At 37.1% G+C, this 18,867-nt stretch overlaps 1 protein-coding gene across 5 annotated transcripts in view; it reads left to right on the plus strand.

Annotated features, from left to right (window-relative positions):
- The first annotated feature begins 1,287 nt into the window (after positions 1-1,287).
- The window catches only part of CWC22 (CWC22 spliceosome associated protein homolog), a 30,538-nt gene continuing 12,958 nt past the window's right edge, over positions 1,288-18,867 (plus strand). For 2 of the 5 annotated variants that reach the window (XM_030487026.1, XM_030487030.1), the window contains exons 1-14: positions 1,288-1,375; positions 1,908-2,019; positions 4,626-4,693; positions 5,434-5,550; positions 5,718-5,972; positions 6,426-6,554; positions 8,515-8,683; positions 9,034-9,087; positions 9,957-10,092; positions 10,181-10,387; positions 10,508-10,570; positions 10,776-10,871; positions 12,032-12,113; positions 13,291-13,351. In XM_030487026.1, coding sequence (XP_030342886.1) covers positions 1,993-2,019; positions 4,626-4,693; positions 5,434-5,550; positions 5,718-5,972; positions 6,426-6,554; positions 8,515-8,683; positions 9,034-9,087; positions 9,957-10,092; positions 10,181-10,387; positions 10,508-10,570; positions 10,776-10,871; positions 12,032-12,113; positions 13,291-13,351 — 1,464 coding nt within the window. In that variant the 5' untranslated portion in view covers positions 1,288-1,375; positions 1,908-1,992. Of the gene's footprint in view, positions 1,752-1,907; positions 2,020-4,625; positions 4,694-5,433; positions 5,551-5,717; positions 5,973-6,425; positions 6,555-8,514; positions 8,684-9,033; positions 9,088-9,956; positions 10,093-10,180; positions 10,388-10,507; positions 10,571-10,775; positions 10,872-12,031; positions 12,114-13,290; positions 13,352-18,867 lie in introns of all 5 variants that reach the window. The other 3 variants (XM_030487029.1, XM_030487028.1, XM_030487027.1) reach the window with 3 other exon arrangements.

An 18,867-nucleotide genomic window follows, 5' to 3' on the forward strand; every position in this document is an offset into this window, starting at 1 on the left:
CCCTGCTGCTCCCGGGAAACAATCTTGTGGATTGGTCTGTGAACACCATAGTTCAGCAAATTTCAGCTGTGAGAGGAACACAGGGAATGCATTAGCAGATAACACTGTAATTCTGGTTGTGAGTCAGTGTAAGGCCAACATACACTCAACGCTCATCAGAATTCTCTGCAGTTGATGTGTTTCTCCCTTCCATTTGAAAGGGAGGATTGAAAGTAGAGTTTTTCCAACATTGCTCCCACCTCATTGCCACTTTGTTCCCCTCAACAAATACTGTGTCCCACTACATGGGCACGCACAGGGACTTGCATGCAGATGCTGGTGGGTGCAGCACAGCACAACTGCCGCATGCCTCGGTTACAGATGTCCCTGCAGGAGCCATCTGGCTCTTGGCTGAATTAATGCCTTTCTGAACCTGATCTGCTGCATTCTCAAAGGGTTTATTTTCATTATCTCACAAGAGCTGAAAATGAACCATAAGCATTTTAAGACCTTACGTAGCATTTTCTTTTTTTTTTCTTTATTTAAATTTTCCCTTCCTATGCATTTAATACCTTTCCACAAGCCAAACAAATTTGTGCCTATAATAAGCCACAGGCTCTGTGTTAGTGTTAATTGGTGGTGCTCAATTACTTCAGACTTTCAGATGCCAAAATGCCCCCTGTAATAAACAGGTATCCTAACAGCATTTTAACACCCAACATGGTATTATGGATTACGTGTGTCCTAGACATACTTCAAGTAATGTTTAACCAGCAGCAGCCCGTGTGTCTGACAGCAGTGCACTACAGGTGCTATGCAAGGGCTGGTGTACTACATTCACTCAACAAATTCACTGAGATGCTGGAAGACTTTGTACAGCTTCTCGTCCTTATAGGACTTGACTCCTTATTAGCCGTTACCTGTATTTTGGACGGGAACCTTGTACATTTGGTAGCAATGGGGTTGTTTTTTCTGAGATACCTTCACCTAAGAAGGCACCGAGGGAAGCGCAGGCTCAACGGGAAGGAGCGGTACACCTGCTACGGAGCTACAGTTAGGAGTCACTCTATCTGCTTATTTCCCGCTGGCTTGTGGTTTTGGTGTTTTGTTTTGTTTTTCCCTACAACAACCGCTAAAAACATTCTGATTCTAAACAACAAACTGAAAGGCAACTGAACACACGAAGCCGGTAAACGACTCCCACCTCACGCCGCTGCAGGCAAGATGGCGGCCGTCGCAGAACTACGTTTCCCGTCGTGCACCGGTGCCCGGGCGGCCGGAACCTCGTCTTTCCTCCGCGCTGGCAACAGAACTATCGCCGGCTGTGTGCGCGCGCGCGTTGTGCGCCGTGTTGCTCCGGAAGTGACGGTGCCGTGGCCGTGCGCGGTGGCGGGCGGTAGGTGCGGAGTTGGCTGGGCCGCGGTCGGGGGGTCGCAGCGGCCCCGCGGGCAGGGCGGCGGGTCACCCTGCTGCCCTCCCGCCTTACCCCCGGGGGCGCGGGGAGCCCCCGAGCACCGCCCGCCCGGGTTCACCCATGGGTTGGGGGCTCGGGACCTCCTCTCGGAAGTCGCGGCTCAGCAGCGGGCGTTAACGCAGCCCTGCAGAGAGCTCGGTGGCGAGCCGGGGCTGGGGCTGGGCGCCGTGTGGCTGGGCCCGTGGGCAGGGCCTCGGCCTCCCTTGCCGCGGCCTGGCCGCCGGGTCTCGCGGGTGGCTGCGCCGAGGTGCCGGTGGACTGCCGGCTGCTGTTCTGCCGCCGTTCTCTCCTGAGACAGGTGCTGTGTGACCGTAAGAGGCCTGGGCAGGGTTGGGGGAAGTGTTTGTTTTAGTTTAAGGAGTTACGCAAGTGTAGCTTTAAAGAACAAATTAAAAGAGCAAGTTCTGGAACCTTGTGCAGTGAAAACATTTTTATTGTCTTCTGCGTTTTATAGGTGAAATGGTTTTCTTGTGCTGAACTCCACCTTGGATTGTCTCATTGCTGCACATTCAGAGCTTCATAAAAAGTAGGAAGTCAAGATGAAGAGCAGGGTTACACAAGTAAATGTAAGTGTTCTGAAATTGTAGGGTTTGATTATTCCCTTATTACTGGTGATCATGTTTGTAGTTGATGTTATATAAAATAAACTTCCCTGAATTTAAAGCAAACAATATACATAATTGACAGCAGCTGTTTTCAAGAGAAGTATTACTATGAAATCAATGAATTACAGCTATTTCTAGCACTTGTTGTCCCAGCAATACAACTTCTGAGCACTATTATCATATAATGATAAACTAATGGGTAGAAAGTGGCTGAATGGTGGGTCAACAGAGAACATAAGCATGTGGAGGAATGGAGAAAAGAGGTGTTGAAAAATTAATGATTCTAAAATTAAAAGCTAGAGAGGAAATAGCAGTTAATGTGGCAGCTGTATTTCTTACTGTGAAAGCTAAACTTTCACAGATCTGTGGAAAAGCTCTGTGGTACACTTCTGAATGGTTGGGAGTGATTTTTTTAAGAATGCAAAAAGAAAAAATTGGCTTTGAAATTACTCACCTAAAATGATCATTTAGAAATACAATGTTTGTAAAGTACGCTTTAAGTTAGGGGCAGGTTAGCAGAGCAATACCCTGTCTTGAATCTTTGGTATTTCTCTGCCTGTTTCTAGAGTTTGACCCTGCATAGGCTTCTTCACTCTTTTGGTTCCAAGTTTTCTGACTGAAGTGGTTTTTAATAGAGATGTTTGAGGGATAGTTTGATATCTTCTCAATATCTTCCCAATCTGGTGGTTATGGTAGTGCTTCCTCATTTGTCAAAATAAGGCAGTTAGCAAAAGCACACTATTTGGACACTTTCACTTAATCATTTTGATCAAAGTGGACAAGGAAGAAGACTGTGACTTGTGGAAGAAAGCCTGGTCACAAAGAGCTCAGGGTGACAAGTTCTTCAGCAGACATGGCTGCTTTTGTAAGAGGGCATGATAACTGCTAAATACAGACATCCTTAACATTGCTTTATTTCTGTGAACACTTGTCTTTTGAGGTCTGCCTGGGCAAAGGCAGATGATGTAGAAATCGTGAGAGTGGATCATCCTGAAAAGACCCACTTCTTCCCATCTGCTAAATATTGTTTAAATACAGTAGCTGTTCTGTATGTTTCAAAGATTTTTATTACCACTTTCTTGGAAGCTTAGGATACAATCTTGCATTATGTTATTTTGGTGAAAAAAAATAAGCCAACAACTTAAGGACCTTTTTAACCTTGGCTGATTTCAGTGATCTGCTGTATGGTGTAGTCCCACAAATGAGTATTGAAAGGGAATGAAACCTTGGTGAAAATACGTGAATTTCTCTTACTAGCTTTGCCATCAAAGATGATGTTACTCTGGATTTAAATTGTCAAATGGACATTACTTTGCTAGGGATGAATGCTCCCACTAAATGGTGCAATGCATTTGTTTTGTACCATTGTCTTGTTTCAGGCAAGTCAACACTGGGAATAATCTTAACACGGTGTTAGAAATGTACCCTAGGGAAGGTGATTTTCTAGGATATGTTATAGTGGCCTCAAAAATATAAATATATACTTGCATATATATGCATACACTCCAATCTGAGTGATGGCAAGTCAGCCTCATCAGTCTGTTGATAGGATGATGCTCATGATCTTTGTGTTGCTATTATTTCTTTAGGAAGCTTCCACTAATGTTGGTTTTACTTGCACAGCTTGTTACAAACACCGTGCTTGCCACATAGTATAGCTTGCCATGTTGTTCCTAATTATGTTTTTGGAGATCGTTGTGTATGTTAATCGGGGTCAGCTTGTGAACCAGGTGTCATTGTTTTCAACTAACCAACAGTTTTAGCTGGTTCTTTGATGAGGCAGAAACTAGTGTGCTAGCATGTTGATGGATACAATGCCACTTCAACAGATGAGAGGAGTATTTCAGCAAAAAGTTCAAAGTGCGTAAGCAAGTCCTTGTGTTGAGTTTCTGCATCAAGGTGGAGTGTTATCTATTTCACAGCTGGTCACTGGCTAATAACATGAGATTGTGCTTCTGAAAAATCATAAATAATATTTTAAGGGAAAAAAAGGACCTTTACAATGAAAGCTTAGAGGTTATAAAAGCTGCTTCTTAGCTCTACCAAAGTAATTTTGAGGCATCTTGATGAGGTGTCTTTGTGTGTTGTAGATGCTGTCATGCTCCAATTTTTGTGTATAATTCCATACTTCTACAGGTCATGGTTCACTCCACAGAACTATTTTAAGTGTGTATCACTTTAAATGATCCTGTAAATTTACATTTTAAAAAAAACTAGAACTAAATTTGCTTCCAGGATCTGTCAAGTGGAACAGTGTAACTTAGATGTTTATAATGTATGAAGCTAGGAATGACTCATGAGAAAATAAATCATGGTTAGTAAAAAGGAGGAAGGTAAGGAGAAATTCTGCAGCATCCTGTAGGAGGGAGTCCAGCTGCTTAACTACTTGTCGCATAGAGCCAGCTGTCCTTGTCATAACTGACTGCCGTTAGCTTTATTTGATGGCATTTCTTGTAAAGGAGTTGAGAACTGAAGACATGATACACTTTGATCTCAATATACGTGTGCTCACACTAATTAATGTATAATGTTTGGGCTTGATTTTTTTTCCCCCTGTTTTCTTAAAGCATGGTTCCAGTTATGAAAAGAAGGAAAACTACAGTTCACGCCGAAGAAGTTTGTCTCCAGAGGACAGGTAGAATGATTGACTCTTATACCATACAATTCTGTATGTACACCTCACATAGATAAAGAAACAGAACCTGCACTTTTGTATATTACTGTAACTGAGCAGTGAAAAATAAGTGTAGGTTTAATAAAATACTTGCATGTTGATATAGCAGCAAATAAAGATGTGTTTTTAGGGTTTTTTTAAATCTTTAAAATCTTTTTTTTTAAATCTTTAAAAAAAATCCTTGGCATTCAGTTAAATTGTCACAGGATTTGAAAATGGCAATTAGATGCCAGCTTTTTGCTTGGACTCGCGTATTGCTGATTCTGCAGTTGTCACTTTGATCAAGATTATTGATGCTAGCAAGAGATGGAGAAATATCAATTGAACTGCAGTGTACCAAGACATAAGATGAACTGTTACGAGTTTATCTTTAATTTCACATTTTAATTGGAGTGAAACCTCTTGTACTAAGGAATGTGTGGTGCTAAATTTACCTTTGGTATTTGATGTTATTACCACTTAGCTTTAACTTCTAGGGGGAGCTTTCCTTTTACAGTGCTCCTTTGCTTTTTGATTATTTTTCGCTGACACCAAGTTATTATGAAAAGAGCATCTTCTATCTGAATGGTGCATAAACTGAAACTCAGGTTGCAGAAGTGGAACAGTTCTGCATTGTAATTGCATTATATTGCAAGTAGATATGAATAACGTTGCTTTTCTAAGCGTCTTACTAAGAATTTTGTGTCTTGGGTTGCTATTAGGGATGTAGAGCGTGACAGGTCTCCATCTCCCAGAAAGAGAAGATACTCTGATGACAGCAGATATGATCAGGAATATTCAAGAAGGGAATACTATGATGACAGAACTTCAGAAGGAAGGTATTAAGCCCTTTTGTAATCGGTAACAAAATGCTCATTTTAATGAATAAGATGTGAAAAGTTTGCAGAAACCCTTGGGTGTTTGGTGGTCGGGGGGTTTTTTGTTGGTTTTTAAGTTTGGGGTTTTGATGTTTGGTTTTTTGTTTTGTTTTTTTTTGTTTTTTTAGAAGGATGGAAAGGGGTAGAGACAGGCACCATGAGAAATGGGAGGAGAGAGAATCTGATCGAAGGAAGAGAAGATATTCATCACCTGATCGTCGGAGTCCAGAGAGGTCGACAGTCCAGAGCTCACTTGCTCATGATGAGACCGCTTCAAAGAAGAAGAAGGAAGAAGTGGATCCAATTCTTACTCGCACAGGTGGTGCATATATTCCACCAGCCAAGCTCCGGATGATGCAAGAGCAAATCACTGATAAAAATAGGTGAGTTGAAAGTAATGTATTAGAATTTCTACTGAAAAGTGAAACGGTAAAGAGTTTTGGTGAATGCTGGTGAAAATGGGATACCCTTGAAGAGCTGTGATCATTCTTTTGAAGGTATATTTCTATCAGAAGAAAGGTAAGTGAATCAGATTATGACTGTACCTACTTCTGCTGCAAAGTGTAAATGGAAAAGTGGGATACCAGTATATAACCAGGGATTTTCTGGAATATCTTGGAAAACTGAACATACTGAATTATACCATATCTGTGAAGAATTACATTTTTGTATATAATGTTGGTTTGGTGGTTTCCTAGCAGTTAAATGTATAATTTAACTGCTAACTAGACCTGTTTTACTGATTACAACTTACGTTTGCATTTTCATGTATATATAAATACACTCAGTGCTACCTCAGATTTGTGCATTAATAATTCGTTATACCTTTGTAATAGCTTGGCATATCAGAGGATGAGTTGGGAAGCCTTGAAGAAGTCAATCAATGGTCTTGTCAATAAAGTGAACGTTTCTAATATAGAAAATATCATTCATGAGCTCCTTCAGGAAAATATTGTTCGTGGAAGGTAAGTCTTAGTATTTTAAAATATTTTTTTTGGGTTTCTGTGCTATCTGACAGGATTGTTTATTGTTGTAATGTAGAGAATAGATTATTATGCTGTTTGACCTCAGCGTGAAGTCATGGTGACTGTGCAAGCACAGTGTGATGTCTTTCTTTGCTTTCATTTTGGTGTTGGTAGAGGTTGAATCTGCTAACCTAAAAGAGTATAGATTTCTTAGGTTGACTACCACTTAAACAAACCCAACCAAACCACCACCAATGAAAGACCCCTCTGAACAAAATATCCAGAAATAATTCTGTTACATTTTGAACACATAGCAACGCTTTTTCTATCAACTTAGTCACTGTTTTTTGAGGAGGTTATAGCTAAAGAATGTGTTACTTTCATGTATGCCATACCTCATGGGAAGATTAGAATCCTGCAGATAGCATAAAAATAACAGAAGGGAATTAAGTAAAATCTAGAGTGAGCAAGTAGTTTCTGAATGTGATTTCTGTTAAAAGTAATAGTGAAGTCTCAAAGAGTCTGTGCAGGGGTGCTTTTTACTTTCCTTATTTCATGTCCCTGAAACTTAATTTTCGTATAAGCAGTAATATTTTAGTTTAAAAATGAGCTCATTGAATGTATTTTGAATACGCTCATCCATTGAAGTTTTTGTGGGTGGCTTATAAGCTTATAAATTTCAAGATAATATAGGTGGAAAATGGCACCGTTTTCCTTCTTCTTACAGTTAATTTTGACTTCCAAATTTGCAGAAAAGTACATATGAAAGTAATGACATGAAGTTTTACCTAGCTGTAAAGCCCTTTTCTGAGTTTAAATAAAGAGTAAATAGGATCTGAACCAGACTAGTTTCAGTGTATAAGTGAGAAGTAACTAGTAGCTTCAAGATGAAGTAATTTTTGTGTTTGTGCACTAGTACGAGAAGAGTTCTGTTCCGTATGTCAACTTCAAATTAAGTAGGAATAAGGTCCTTATGCAGCTTGTGTTTAGTGTCACGTAGGAGTTTTTTTGGAAGATTCCAACAGACCACAGAAAAGATAGAGTTGGATACCAGTGTGCGCTTTGACGAGTCATGTTTGGAGGGCTTTTTTTTTTCCCCTTCTTCCATTTAGATTTTTACTTTTGCTGTATTATTCTATTACATTAGCATTAGAAGAAAAGAAACAGGGTGAAACAGGAGGGGAGTCTCAGATTCTTTTCAGACTTCAGTCTTGATATAAATGTAAGAGATGCTGTTAGTGTGATAAACTGTTATCTCATGGGCTCTGTGTTTACATTCATTTAGGCTCTAATAGAAATCTTAATTATAATCAGTTCTCGGTTCCAAGAAATAACTGTTGAAAATACTCAGTTTTGTTTGAAAAAAGCAGTGATAAGTATTACTTTGCTCATTCTGGTTTTACTGAACATAAAGTTTTATTACTCTTAGGTAGATCTTTATTGTAAAAGACCTTTTATAGAAATGTAATTTTTATTTCTTGGAAGTTTGTTTAGCTGGTTTAAGTTATTATAGTGGAACACTATTCTGTGTTTCATAAGTAGTTGCAGAGCAGATGTTTTTTCTGTCACAAACAGGTTTTTGTTTTCTGAACTGAGGAAAAGAAGCTGCAAAATCATACAATTTCCAAGCTGATGAGTCTGTGGTGGTGTTAAGGGGAAAAAGATATTTGCATGATACAAGATGAAGACTTTTTACATGCTTAGCATTTTCAGATGTAGTTCTAATAGGAACAATATTTAATGAAAGATAAGGTATCAGTTTAAGAATTTCTTGTCTTGAACACATATGGGCAATACATTCTGCAAAACTTTTGTGAAATTATAAGCAACAGTTTGAAAATGACCATCTGGTATCTTCTAACTATACCAGCTGTAGAATACCATTTTATGTGATGCGTACTGAATAGAAACATTAAATGTTTTATTACCATAAAAATCTTAAGCTTACGTATTTTTACAGGGGGCTGCTATCTAGATCCATTTTGCAAGCTCAGAGTGCCTCTCCAATTTTCACCCATGTTTATGCAGCTCTTGTGGCAATTATCAACTCAAAATTTCCGAATATTGGTGAATTGATTCTCAAGAGGTTGATACTAAATTTTCGCAAAGGATATCGCAGAAATGATAAGGTATGTAAGATGTGAAGAAGCAACATGCTGAAACTTGTAATTCTGCTGTGTTAACCTTGTATCATGTGTGTTCCAGTTACATACTTAAAGGAACACAGCTGAGACTTGGGATCGGGGCTTATCATTAGTACATTAAGTATACTGGTGTCAGAATATCATGAAAGCTTGACAACCTATTCTGGGTTGGTACTGTGATAGTTTTGTGGGTTGGGTTTTTTTAAGTGTACAGGCCTAATTGTGACCAATATCACATTTGACTGTGAGATGTACAGCTATATAGTATGTCTGAGTTACAAATTTTTTCCTCTGTATACAATGTATTAAAAGTTCCTGGTTTATTTCTTTTGCAGCAACTTTGTCTAACATCTTCAAAATTTGTTGCACACTTGATGAATCAGAATGTGGTATGTTGCTTCATATTTCTTCTCAATCTGAAATCTATGTGGCTATTTCTTTAGTTTCAGGATAGCAGTAGCCTAAGTGAAGATGCTCTCCTTGTTCTAAAGTTTACTAAAACATTTTGTTCAGGTTTCTTTCTAATGTCTGCTTTAAGTTGTTAATACCTTTTTAGAAAAGACATTGGGAATTGCCTATGCAGTTATCATCACTTACCATTGCACTTATGCTCCAGAGCTTCACCAAACTTTGTAGATATGTTTGGGCTAGTATTCAGACAAATCCTGATGCAAAGCAAGCGTCATGAGGGGCTCTGTCCCACACATCTTAAACAGAGTATTCTTGCAACACTGTCATCAGCATTAAACATCTGTGTAGATAGAACTAGACTCAGTTGCATCTAAATCGAATAGATACTTCAATTTAAGTAATGTCAAGAAGAGTGTTTCAGGAATGCGTTGGAAATGTATAGCATTTTGGTAAAGAGGAAACTAATCCCAGATGTGCCATTTGCTGGGAGACCTGATTTAATTATAGACACAATGCGCTTACTTACATTACTAAAACTAGTTATGCTGTTTTATTTGCTTCTTGGAAATGCATGCAATTTTTTTCTTAATGGCAAAATGTTTTTCATTGCATGCTTGTTCACTTCAGTAGCATTGTCACATTTGCCACGAAGTTGGTGTAAATACAGGTAGTAAAATTGTATTTGAAATTTTGACTTCCTTTTGATTAGCTGTGTCCCACTGCAGTTGCCTTGCATGTGCGATTGGGTTGTGGTATCCTCAAAGGCTGGACTGCTCTGTCAAGTGAATCACTGTAATAATAGTGTAACATTGTACATTCTAATTCTTTACTGATATTCTTTCTATAGGCTCATGAGGTTTTATGTTTGGAGATGCTCACTTTGCTTCTTGAAAGGCCTACTGATGACAGTATTGAAGTAGCAATTGGATTTATTAAAGAGAGTGGGCTCAAATTAACAGAAGTTTCTCCTAGGGGTATTAATGGTAAGTATAATTAGCCAGAACGTTTGTCTTTTTTGGTTTTGTATTAGTAAATTCTTTTCATATTTACATTTCTGTCTCTTTTCCAAAGCAATCTTTGACCGTCTTCGACATATTCTGCATGAGTCTAAAATTGATATGCGTGTTCAGTATATGATAGAAGTTATGTTTGCTGTACGGAAGGATGGCTTCAAGGATCATCCAATCATTCCAGAGGGATTAGATCTAGTGGAAGAGGAGGATCAATTTACTCATATGTTGCCATTAGAAGATGACTACAACCCAGAGGATGTTCTTAGTAAGTTAGAAATGGAAGATAATTCTAGGACTGCATTCCCCATGAAAACAAATTTAAGATGTAACATTCATAATTATCATTATTTTGTATTTTAAATGAAGATTCTGTTTTATTCTAAAGATGTTTTCAAGATGGATCCGAACTTCATGGAAAATGAAGAGAAATACAAAATGCTGAAGAAAGGTAGGGGTGTGCATATACACATTTATGTATATTTATAAATTTACACATTTATAGGGTGTTTACTTACCCTTTTCTTTTTTTTTTTTGACTGACACATTCTACACCTGAGACACCACCCTTTCAGTCTTAGGTGTGGGATTAAGTTCTTTTGGTAATGAAACCACTGTGGTCTGTAGTACTTTAATCTGGGATACTGCTCTTTCAGAAATTCTTGATGAAGGTGACAGTGAATCTGAAGCAGATCAAGAGGCTAGAAGTAGTGAGGAAGATGAAGACGATGATGAAGAGGAGGCTGAAGATGGTAAGTGTATGTTTGGCACCTTACTAGTGATAGTATAAAAATAGCAGTCTAAAAAAGAGCATTCAGCACATGCAGAAAACGAAAAACAGCTTTGTCTGATTGTTCTTGACCATGTCAGTTTCATGTGAGAAAAGCCTGGCAAACATAAGACGTTAGAAGTAAAGAATGTGAAAACACTTCCTTAAAAACTTGCAAAGACAAACCTTTCTGGGCACTTTTTAGTGCTCTATCATATTTTTAAGTCACTTACAAAATCAGAATGGGTTTTCTTACAACTGTGTTTGCATCCTATTGCTTGGCTGAACTAAGAAATGTTATTTTTTAGTTCAGCCTCCAGCCCCCTTTCTTGGTCTTTAGTGGAAGCAGTCAGGGTTTACACATTTTTGAAGAATTAAATTATTTGATTCCCAGAAAAAAACCTGATGGATAAGCATAACTGAAATGTTTGTGCAGACTGTGTGAGTAATTAAAAAGCCAGCCAAGTCATGTTCTTGTAGAATACCAGGAATGTATTTCCTCACTAGTTTGCAGCAGTATTTCACAGGAGAGCAGAGCTTCCAGGCTGATTAAAAGTATGAGAATTCACTTAACTTTTCATTATTCGTGCTGTTACCAAACTTTAAAAGAATGAAGGAATAGTGAATACCTGATGAATGAAGGTGTTTCCAAAATGGTTTTGGTTCAGAACAGATATTTCTACACTTGCTTCAGGACAAAACTGAACTTTGCAGAATGCTGTAATGTAGAAACAGAAACAGTATTTCTTATTAAAATCAGGGAGGCTACATAAAGCATTGTATAATTAAATTATGCAGAAAATACTTTGCTAATAATGTATACAAGAAGTGTTAAACCCAGAGGTTGCAGTGGCCGAGTCATGTGAAAGGTCTTTAAGAGGAGAGTTTTCTTCTTAAAACTGTATCTCTAAACATTTACCTGTTAGTAATAGATGAGGCAAGTATTGATTTCTATTTATTTTCCTTCTCTGTAATAACAAAAATAAAAAATATATTAAGGTGCTAAACTTTTCTAAATATTTCTAGAAAAGTATGACATTGTGCGCTACAGCCTTAGTAAATAGCATATAGTGCTGTTCTAAGAAATTACATATATCTGCCTTAATGTTTTGATCTTTACAAAACCATATTTTCCTTTCCCAGGTCAGAAAGTTACTGTCCATGACAAAACAGAAATTAACCTGGTTTCCTTTCGTCGTACAATTTATCTTGCTATACAGTCAAGGTAAATATGATAGAATTTGTACACCTTTGAATGTAGATCTTTTGAAATGGATGAACTGGAATTCTCTTTCTTCTTAAATTCTTTTTTAATGTACAATTAAAAAAAAAAAAAAAAAACCCACAAAAAAGGCAGGGTACTGTTCTGTATGGAGCCTGACCTGATAATATAGACTGTTTTGACAAATGGATACCCAAATCCTTATTCTAAGATAAATCCTGTTTGTTTCAAAATAGTAGTGAACTGGGACTTTTCTGTGAAGATTGCTGTAATTACATTTTTGAGTGAACAAAAGTCAGTGGTTTTCAGATTATGCAGGACCTTAAGCATTTCTGAAAAAAATGTGTGATACACTTGAAATAGAGATGATGTAGAGTGTCTTCTGAGAGTAAGGAGTACTGCAGTGTGGTATTCTTTAGTCCTGTTGCCATCTGCATTGTTTGGAAAATAAGAATGCAGATACCAACCCTGAAGTGTACATTATTTGTATTCATCTCGAGAAGGAAATCCCCTTGCAGTACATGGCACAAATCAAAATATGGTGGTTTAACTCCTGTGTCACCTGAGTGCAAGGAGAGATTAACCTGTTGTGTGTCACTCAACTCCATCATTAAAAGTAGGCATGGCCCATAATATTCTGCAGGTCTGAACCAACATGAGGGGTGGGATAATGTAGTTGTAGTATTGCTCATTAGACACAGGAATTAATAACATACTGAAATGTATGAAAAGCTCTTACATTTCTCAAAGTTACTGTTCAATACTTCCTTGCTCTACTTAAGTTTGTTCATCTTATACTTGGGTGGGGGAGGTACCTGCTGCTAGCTAAAGGCTTTTAATATGCAAGAACAGGAGTGCAAAGAGGAGAGTGTGGTATATACTGTGTTTGGAGCTTATGTACAGTGTTTGCAATAGTAGTCACCCGAGTCATCTTGTTTTCAGATTGTCTACGAATGTAATGTCTTCAAATTAATTTTCAGATACAAACTCATGAAATACAAAATGTTTATTAAAAACCACAACAAAAAACAGAACAAACACCTTTCTGAATGGTAGTGAAATACTTTATTTCAAAACAGTTGACGCTTCAGCACCAGCTATCAATCAATATAATTCTGGTATGTTTTTAGCATAGCATATATTGCACAGATAATGAGAAGTATTTTCTCTATTATTGCAGCTTAGACTTTGAAGAATGTGCTCACAAATTGCTGAAGATGGACTTTCCCGAAAGTCAAACTGTAAGCCTTGCTTCTTATTCTCTTTTGTCGTTATTAAGAAACAGTACTGTGGTAGTATCCAGAATCCTTATTCTTGTCCTGGGACCTAGTTTGTATAGCAAGTGGGATGAATGAGAGTAATTCCTTACAGCTGTTGTTCGTGTGAGTCCGACAACCTTTAGAGCAAATAGGCTGACGCATACTTCGTAAGACGTTTATCTTATGTAATTGCTCCTTTCTTTCAAGGAGTTCAAGTGTTTGCTTATAGCCTCTTTGATGAAAAGGTTTCTTGGTTGGGCTGTTGTAACTTTTATCCTATGACAACAGTACTGTAGCATGGCAGTCACTTTCAGAGCGCGCTCTCTCTCTGAAAGATCATATCTGCAGGCAGCTGTAAACTTTATCAGTGGGCCTTGAAATTTAGCACAGTGCTCAAAGATCGTGGTGTTTTGTTGCTTTCACAGTCGCCTTTCAATAATAGTGTATTGAATTAAAGCAGCTGTAAGTATGATTGCTTTGCTGTAATCTTGGATATCATCAGACAACATCTGTATTGTCTCCAACGACTGTGCGTAAGATCAATACAACCGGTGTGTTTTCAAGTAAACTGTTCTTCAGCTAGTACTTATACCAGATCCTAGTAAAATGTAAATATCCATCTAATTATATAAACAGCTTTACAGTCAGCTCTAAACTGTCATCATGAAAGTTGCATTTGAGAGATCTGTTAATTTTCTTGTGGCTTTAATTATCACTGTTCTGTTTTATTTGAAACAATGTGTGTAGAAGTAGCCCTGTTAGCATAATAGTAACTAGTACGTGGAGATCTGGGCTACAGTTAAGTGAAAAGTTGGTTTAATCTAGTAGTCAGCAATTGGTTTGCCTATTATTTTTTCAGTTCTTGTACTATTTTGTTCCTAAGCAATTTACGTGGAAGTGAACTAATAATTCAGATTATTATGTATTTTCTTCTCTAATTCTTTAATTCTGTGCATGAAATGCAATTCTAAGCATGCACAGGATTATAATTCTCAGTGAAGCATAACCTGAAGAATTCTAAAGAGATAAAAAATCCTGTTTTCCAGAAATCACTTGGCTATAAAGAATAGAGAGAACAATCTAGAATGTACATATTAAATTGCACAACAAGGGTATAATTTGTGTAATACTGCTTGTTAGGTAGCTGCTTGGAGAACTACTTAACTGTTTGCATTTAATATCATTGCGTTTTCCATCAGCAACTAACTATGCTGTGGGCAAGATCTACCCATAAAAAAATAAGTCTAATGAGGGAAGAAAAATAAAACAACACCAAAAGCCAAGCCATTAGTCATATTGTTAGGTGCATTTAAAAAAAAAAAAAAAAAAAGGGATTTTTTTCATTTTATGTGATGCTTTTTGAGATTTGTCTTAATACTTGCTGCCAGGTTTTCTTTTGCTTTCTGTGAATACTTTGCTTGCTGCAAATAAAAATAACCAGACATACACATTTGAATTTAAGGGATTGCTTTTCATAGTACATGAATACTACTGTGTGCAAAAATAAATTTGCAGACAGGTTCACTTTTTTTCCCGGTGCACTGCAAACGCAAAAATTGTTACTCCTAATTTTGTAAGCAAGCTCTCAGAGTAACTCCCAGGTCTAGTTTCGAGACTTTGGAAAGTATGGGTAAATTGCATGTACATGAGCTGTTTGGAATCAGTTAAATACAGTGCTTAACTAATTTAGAGTGCAGTAGGTTTGTGACCAACAGCAGTATAATCTCTGAAATGTTTGCACTGACTTTCATGTCTCTTTAGAGAACAAATGACTGTAGGAGACACAATATGGTATTCCACTACCGTCTAGTCAAGTCTCTAGACAACATTACTTTGTTCTCTTAACATCTCATTCCAACAGATTCTTTCCTGTCACTTTGTGCTTTGGTAAACATGTAAAATTCACTAAGCATCTCAGTTTTTAATATTGAAACTTACAGCATCCTTTGAAAATTACTACATTTAAATGAAGAAGAATGTGTGGGTTTGAATATACGGTTTGTGTTGCTTCGATAATTTATTTTGGTTATCACACCACCCTATTAGAGAGGAATCTGACGTGATATAGTTGGATTCAGCTGTAATTTCTAGGAATGAAATGCTTTTAAAATAAATGCAGAAGTTTTATTTTTGGCATTTTATGTGTGTGTGCAAGTATGTGTCTGAAGAGATAAAAATAAATCAGTATCAACCTATGATTCAGTACTAGTTGTAGGAATTACTACAATTCAGTGTTCAAAACTGCTGTGAAACTATCTTTTAATCAAGAGGCATCTTGTTTGTGCTGATTTTTTTTCTCTAATAATCAGAATTATGTTTTCCCTGACCTTAAAGATGAGAGAGCACTGACTTGCTCATTGTACAGTCTTACTCTTATTTTTTTAAAGCTAATATCTCATGATGGAAGACTATATTGAATTGATTACAATTGTCTTCATTATCGAAACAAACCACAGGATTTATTTTTTAAGCCATAAAGCACTTTTTTGGTGGGTTTTTTTTTTGGTTTTTTTTTTTTTTTTTCCCCTGGTTTACTGAAAGCTTCAGCAACCCATATTGCAGGATGTTGTGTCTATAACTGTAATTTCTTTGTACCTTATGACTCTAAGCTTAACCAGTCCTGAGAAATTCCTGAAATGTTTACTGAACTCTTGGGTGAATCTTTAAAGTTTGTTTATGCTTGTAAGAAAATTACAATTTAGATCAAATATAGGAGAGGAGATAATGTCGTGGTTGGCTGTTTCTTACAGTGACGACCCTGTAGGTAAGAGCTCATCCTCTATGCCAGCTCCTACTGTGAATGGTGGTTATCAGGAGAAACAGGTACTAGAGTGTTTGACTAAAGTATTGTTCAGTGCAGTTTCTATTCGTTAAAAATCAGGTGAATGTTAAAATTCTCATAGCAAAATTTTAGTTCAAATGAAGTTTAATATTACAGTAACTCCATGTTTTCCTTCTGGAAGGCTTTACTGAATAAAATAATTTTTCTTTAATTCTGTCATTAAGACTGTTTTCCACAGGTTTTTATTAGTAAATTGTCAAATACAGTCTAAAAACTGGTAACCATATTCAAAACCTAAAGACAGACACAAATGACAGTTTTGAGACTAACATAGCCTTAACTTTCTTGGAGGTTAATTGTTCAGGAAATCTTTGTATACAGAGATTTTCAGTGTGATTTAGCAGGGCCAAGTTCAGGAATATATTTAGCAATTTTTACCAGTATTTTATCAGATTATTGTGTCACAGTAACTGCTGTGCAACACAAGTGTTTATATGCTTAATACCAGTAATGGATCTGTCGCACAGCTTCAATTCTCAGAAAGAGGATTAAGGTTCAAATGGATAATCTGCAGAGTAGAACAACGTAACGCTGATTTTTGGCATTGCAGTTTAGTACTGGGTGCTGAGGGGAATGTCGGCAGGTTTTTTTGTGTTTACTGGCCTAAAATGATTGTGTTCTGTCTCTAGATGAACATGTTTTTCATTTTGCCGTGAACTGAAATGCTGCTTTCTCAGAAGCGAATGATGTTGTAAAATAGAAACATCCATCTTCCATTTCCCAGATGACTTGCATACAGTTAATTTTTAATCTCTAGCTGTATATTCTCCTTCCTCAAAATTTTCACTTATTTCCATCCCCTCATCTTTTATTTTTTTATTATCTTCTGTGCTTTGGGGTTCTTGTTCCATCATGCTCTTCCATGTGGATTCTTAAGCTTTAACAAAGGGGTTGGTTTTTATCTGGATGGTTCATTTGTTTTTGTTGACTCACTTTGGCATCTTAGTTCTGCTTTTCTGCATTAGGCAGAGTACTGTAAGTATTTTAAGTATGTCAGATACTTAGAATTTAATTCTCATGTGTTTCTGATTTTATGTATTTCTTCTTTTTAAGGAAAAAAGACATTCAAATAGTTTAAATTCTTTCTTTTTGCAGTAAATTTAATCTGAAGAAGCTTGATTTTCCTGGTGCTATTTAGACCCAACTGAAACCTGCAGATCAAAAGTTTAAAAACTTTGCTGTAGTCTGTACTACCGGCCTGAGGAACTGTTCTAAACAAGCCTTACAGTTGCTCTTTGGACATATGTTCAGTCTTGGCAGAGCACCCTATTTCTTCTTTTTAAAAAGTACTGTTGTTATCTGTTAAAGGTACATCAATCCCATGCATTATCAAAGAAGAAAATTTTAACAGAACTGTAGCTGAGGCGTATGGTATTACCAGTTGTTCTGGCCTCTGAACTATGAGGAAAGCGAACAAACAAGCCCAACTAAAATGTCAGAAATGAGCTTTTTACTTGATGCTTTCCTTTAACAGATTTTTTTTTTTGTTGTCACTGTTCTTCAAGGAGTACATTTCAGTTTCTGATGCTTTTAGTTGGGGAAAAAGGAGTCGAGGATCTTCACAGTAATACAAATCTAGACAGGAGTGACAACTACTTAGCTAGAGAATTGATCCTTCTTTATGAAAACATAGGAGGAATATAGATTTTTTTTTTTTCTTTTTTCTTTTTTGAAAGATGCTACTGCCTAGAGAATACTTCATTGTAAAAGGTTATTGGCATCATTCAAGCGGAGAGCAGAAAGGGAAATGTCTTACCTTGTTGCCCATTGTCCCTCAGTGGGGAAGGAAGGGAACACCAACTAGAAAAACAGCCACCCATACATTGTTCTTGCTTTTTGAAAATGTGCCTATCCTCATTGGCTTCTACGCTTTTGTTCCCTTTTTTGGATGTGATGAGAACAAAATATACAGCAATGCTTGCAACTTCGCTAAATTAAATTAGAGCCTCTTCTCTCAGGCTCTCTACCCCTCAATGCGCTTATCCTTGACAAAAGCAATGGGTCACTGGATATTTATTTATTTACTTGAAAGAGAAAAGTTATTGTAGGCACAGCCTTCTTGAAAGAATTATGCATGCATTTGATACATTTACATTTTTACAGGATGGTGTCACGCTTGCTCAAAACAGTCCTAGTTGGAGGAGTGGGGGTGTCAGTGTCTCGTGCTATTTATGCATAGAATCTTGAAGATAACAGAACAGAAGTACTTATTTTGACTTGACATTCAGTGAGAACTTAGTCCAGGAAACTGGTGTAGTGTGGGGTAATCTAAAGCTGACTTATGTTCTGGTCAAGTTGTTGATTTCTTGGGTTCATTGTTTTTCTTTGTTACTGTACGGCATTGCAACTGGTAGGTTTGACAGCAGCACCATGGTTTGTTCACAGGCTTGCTTGTGAAAAGTGACTATCCTCAAGTAGGTTTCCTGTCTTTTGAAGCAGGACTTTTTGTGGGCCTGAGATGCTGAGTCAATTTGAATTTTCATATGTTGAGGTTAAAAGTATGTTTAATTGGAGTTCTGTTAATGCATAAACTTCCTTTATTTCCCTGCTTTTGTTGTTAATGTCTGGAAGTAGAAATCTAATGACATGGATACACGTAATCTTCTGAGCCATATACTATTTTAACTTGTACTATTGTAGCATTTAGTTCAGATTT

Source organism: Strigops habroptila, chromosome 5 (genome assembly GCF_004027225.2).
Source record: "Strigops habroptila isolate Jane chromosome 5, bStrHab1.2.pri, whole genome shotgun sequence".
NCBI lineage: Eukaryota > Metazoa > Chordata > Aves > Psittaciformes > Psittacidae > Strigops > Strigops habroptila.